Source organism: Lynx canadensis, chromosome B2, assembly GCF_007474595.2.
Source record: "Lynx canadensis isolate LIC74 chromosome B2, mLynCan4.pri.v2, whole genome shotgun sequence".
Classification (NCBI taxonomy): Eukaryota; Metazoa; Chordata; class Mammalia; order Carnivora; family Felidae; genus Lynx; species Lynx canadensis.
Genome location: NC_044307.1, coordinates 149,777,451 through 149,782,059, shown reverse-complemented (window position 1 = coordinate 149,782,059; position 4,609 = coordinate 149,777,451). Strand labels below are relative to the sequence as shown.

At 61.4% G+C, this 4,609-nt stretch overlaps 1 protein-coding gene across 1 annotated transcript; it reads left to right on the top strand.

Annotated features, from left to right (window-relative positions):
* Positions 1-920: 920 nt before the first annotated feature.
* Positions 921-3,547, top strand: PRR18 (proline rich 18; the record flags this gene model as incomplete). Its single annotated transcript, XM_030317129.1, has 1 exon — positions 921-3,547. A coding segment is annotated over one exon (369 nt), but the record flags the coding sequence as incomplete, so codon positions are not given.
* Positions 3,548-4,609: the final 1,062 nt, after the last annotated feature.

The window sequence follows — 4,609 nt, the reverse complement described above, 5'->3', positions numbered from 1 at the left end:
AGCATTGTAAAAGGGGAACTAAGAGGATCCCCCGAAATGCCTTTTCCCCAGCGCCATCCAGGGGGGCCGGCCTTCCCCTCTGACACCAGGGCGCGGCCCGGCAGCCTGGCCTGGCCGGTGACCCCCCGCGGCCCAACTCCCACCCTCTTAAAGGCGCCAAGCGGTTGTCCAGGACTTTCCCTCCAAGCGGCAGGGACTCCGCCCAGGACTCGGGACCCAGCCGGCCCTCCCGCCTCCGCCCCGGGTTGATTGAGTCCTGTCGGTGGTGGGGGCCGACGGGGGAGGCCGGTCCCGCCCGGTCCCGCCCCGCGCCGTCCCGGCTCCGGCTCCGTGGCCGGCCGCACGCAACAGTCGGGTCGTGACACCAGCCAGACGCTCGGCTCCTCCTGCTGGCGCGTCCCCGCCCGGGCCGGGCTCGGGCGGCCGGTGACTGTCCCCGAGCGAGGGGAGGGCCCCGGGAGCCGGGACGTGAGCGAAGCCGGCGATGCCGCGGCCGGACGCAGGTGGGTGCGGCGGGGCGGCACGCGGCGCCCGAAGCCCGGCCACCCCGCGGGGACGCCCCGGGCCCCCCCACACCCGCCCCCCGCGCCCCCGCGACTGAGAGCCGCCCGTCTCCTTCCAGGGCGCCGATGACCCGCAGGCTCCGTGGCACCATGCCCTTCCCGCCCACGCCGACCCCGGGGGCCACCCCGCCGCGCCCCCCGACCCGCAGGCCCGGCGCCCCGCGCAGGGCAGCGCCCGCCCGCGCCCCGCCCGCGCCCGCGCCCTCGACCGCCCGCCGCCGCGGACAGGAGGAGGCCCCCGAGGGCGCGCTGTCCGGTCCTGGCCCCCCGCCGCCCTGAAGCGGTCGCGGCCCGGCGCGGCCCCCCGGCCCCGGCCCAGGCCCGCCGCGCGCCCCCGCCCGGCCCGCCCGCATCCGGCCACAGCCCGCGGGGGACGCGGCCCCGGGGACAGGACCCGCCGCCGCCGCGCGCTTCTCGCCCGGCCTGCCCCCCGAGGCCGTCCTGCTGCTTCAGGGGCGCCACCTGCAGAGGCGGCTGCCCGCGCGGCCCTGCCGCCCGCCGCCCTCGCCCTCTCCCGCGGGTCCCGGCCGCCGCCCGGCGCCGCGCGTGTCGCTGCTCAACGAGCGGCACCGGTACGACGACGTGGAGTACGAGGAGGAGGCCCGGGCGGTGGACGAGGGCCTGGTCCGCAGGTGCACCGAGTGGCTGCGCGGCGTGGAGTCGGCGGCCGCCGCGCGCGACCTCGCGGGGCCCCTGGACACGCTGCCGCACCTGAGCACGCTGTGAGCCGGAGGGGGGGTGGGGGCTCCCCGCGGACCCGAAGGTGCCCCCCCCCCCGCACCTGCGCCCGCCTCCTGGATGCCCGTGAGCCTGGGGGTCCCCCCACCCCCGCACCTGCGCCCACCCCCTGGATGGCCGTGAGCAGGGGAAGGGACCTCCCCACCTCCCGGAAGCGTGGCCGCACCCTGGGAGCCTGCCCTCCCCCCACCCCCAACGCCCACGGCCACCCTCCGGCACCTGTGAACCCGCCGCACCCGGTGGGCAGGACCGGATGCCCCTGGCTGACCGCGCAAATAGCCTTTCCTCCGGGGCACCCTGGCGGCACACGCACAGCCTCGTCTGCCAGCCGGGCCTGCCTGCCCACATTGCCCCCACGCACAGTCACACGCATGCTCACACACCCACACCCACAGAGCTCTGTCACGAACGCTTAGCTCTCCGGGGGGCTGGGGGCTTCAGCCGGTCTGGCGTCCGACTTGCGCGCAGCTCACGATCTCCCCTCTCGTGGGTTCGAGCCCCGCGTCGGGCTCTGTGCCGACAGTTCCGAGCCTGGAACCTGCATCGGATTCTGTGTCTCCCTCTCTCTGCCCCTCCCCCTCTCTCATATATAAATAAACGTTAAACATTTTTTAAAACCACGTTCCTGCTCACGTACCCACGTGCACACAGAGTCACGGCCACACACGCACACGCACAGACCCCATCACGCACACAGGTGTGTCCCTGGAGCACAGCGACGGGGATGGACTTGAAAGGCCGGGACAAGATGTGAGCGGGGGTGAAAGTCAGCTTCTGCTGAAGGTCGCCGTTTTTCTTGGAAGCGCCACCTGCAATGTGACTTCTGTCCTGCGGAAAGGCCGACCGCGGAGGGAGGGGAGAAGGCAAAAAGCCGTGTGCGGACAGACGGACGCAGATCGACATGTTCCGGGCCAGGCGGGCAATTCATTTGAGGGAGGAAGTGGGGGGGTCCCTGGGGGCAGATGTTAACGATTCCAGCGGCTTTAATCACCGGGTAAAAATCGGTGACATAGTGGCTTTGTACAATTGTGTATACTCATTTTTTTAAAAGAGAAAATCTCTGCCTATTATTTGAATAAAGGGTTAAAACTCCTCGGCCTTTTGGGAGCCGCCCATACCCTTTCTTGCTGACTCCAGGCTGATTTCTACACACTCCCTCCATGCATCTGATTATACTTAACTCTAAGGTTGAGAAAGAGGGGGGAAAAAGTCGTAATCAGAGAAGGCTGGTCATGGAAGAGTAATGTATTACCTCACCTTTTGACTTGTGTGAAAGTCAGTAAGTAGTTGAATGTTTATCTCGTTGGGCTTTAATGTGGGAAGTCTTAATTATATTTTACACGGAAGCCTTACATGTTTAAAAGCCAGATTGTGCCTGTGATCTCTGCCCCACTCTCTCTGTCTCGCTCTCTCTCACTAGACACAAACCTAGTCAAACAGGAAGCGTTTAATCCAGCAGGAGCGAGGTCAGCCAGCAGAGGAGTTTGCAAAGCCAAAGCCCCTCCCCACCGACTGGCTTGTCTTTTCCGACTCCTGCCTGGATGCATAGAGCTCAGTTGTCTTTCATGGAAAATGAACGCGTCAGCACCAGAGAGGCCCAGGTGGCAATCCGGCTGAGGCGACACGGAGACGTGGCCGTGGACTCTCAGTCCGGGACGGAGCGCTGGTTCTGGACGTTAACCAGCCCTGGGAGTGAGCGTGAGTGGTGGTCCCGTGGGCAGGGTGCTAACTGCTCTCGCGTGCCCTCTGAGCAGATACCAGGACTCGAGAGACCCAGGTTTCTGTTGAGTTCAGTAACGTTTTAAAGACTTTCGTAAAGTAGGTGACTTTTCGAAGCACCTTTCCGTGGCTGCCCATGTGGGTGCGTGTCCCTCGTCCCGTCACGGTCACAGTGCATGGGTCTGTGTGTCCCTGTTCTTTGTCTCTCCCTCTCCTCACCCTCTTCCTTCTCTGGGTCCCCTCCCCCCCCGCCCCCGCCCCCGCCCCAGTTCTCTTGACCGGCCCCAGTCCGGTATTGTGCTCCTTTTTCCCAATGGCATTTGTCAAACAGAGTTTTGTGTGCCTTGTTCTTCACTGTAAAAGCAGACGAGCGGAACGTTTATGTTGCTCCGGCTGATGACCCTCGAAGAGACGGAACTTCTACCTATGACGCTGGATGTCTCGTCGTGTTGTTACGGACATTTTGAGAAAGTTTTCGGAGTCACTGTGCTGCAATTTCTTAATGTTTAAATAAAAGAGAAATTCAATGCCTTGTGTTTTCTTTTTGGGGAGGATTTTAAAAACTGGTCTGGGGGCGCCTGGGGGGCTCAGTCGGTTGAGCGTCCGACTTCGGCTCAGGTCATGATCTCACGGTCCGTGAGTTCGAGCCCCGCGTTGGGCTCTGTGCTGACCGCTCGGAGCCTGGAGCCTGCTTCGGATTCCGTGTCTCCCTCTCTGCCCCTCCCCCGCTCGCACTGTGTTTCTCAAAAACATAGACATCAAAAAAAATGTTTTTTAAATATTAAAAGCTGGTCGGGAAGAGATTACCAAGGTACTTAGAGTTCATGTGAGGTGGTCCCCCCGTGTTGCTGCCCCCATCCCGCCCGGAGGGCCTGGGATTCGGGGGGGGGGGGGGGTTGGTAGACGTTCATTAGCTTTAAATACTACTGGCAATGACCAGGTTTTTTCGGAGCCCTACGTGGGGCTCAAACTCACAGATCGTGAGATTGTGACCTTAGCTGAAATCAAGAGTCGGACGTTTAGCCGACTGAACCACCCAGGTGCCCCGTGATCAAACGTTATTGGAAGAAAGCTATTTGGCAATGATACTTAACCTTGTGTTGGGTCACAAACCCCACGCACGTTATATTCCAGATACACTCCCAAGATGTACCCCGTGACCACAAAAATTTGTGTGTATTTTAGGAAGCTCATGGACCCCAAACTAAGAACTCCTGTATGCTCACTGGAACACTATTTTGCTGAAAGTGATTTCAAAATGGTAGGTGACGCCGATCAGAAGTTGAAGGGTCAGTTTGAATAACAGCGAGAGCTATTCGATCACCAAAAAGGATGATGTCACCTAGTAAATGTGGTTTGTCTTTAGAATATTGGGATACCTATCGGGCTCTGGGCTGATGGCTCGGAGCCTGGAGCCTGCTTCCGATTCTGTGTCTCCCTCTCTCTCTGCCCCTCCCCTGTTCATGCTCTGTCTCTCTCTGTCTCAAAAATAAATAAACGTTAAAAAAATTTTTTTTAAAAAAGAATATTGGGATACCCAGAGAAAAAAGTAATAAAAGGGGTCCGTGGAAGTAAGACAGTTGGGAACA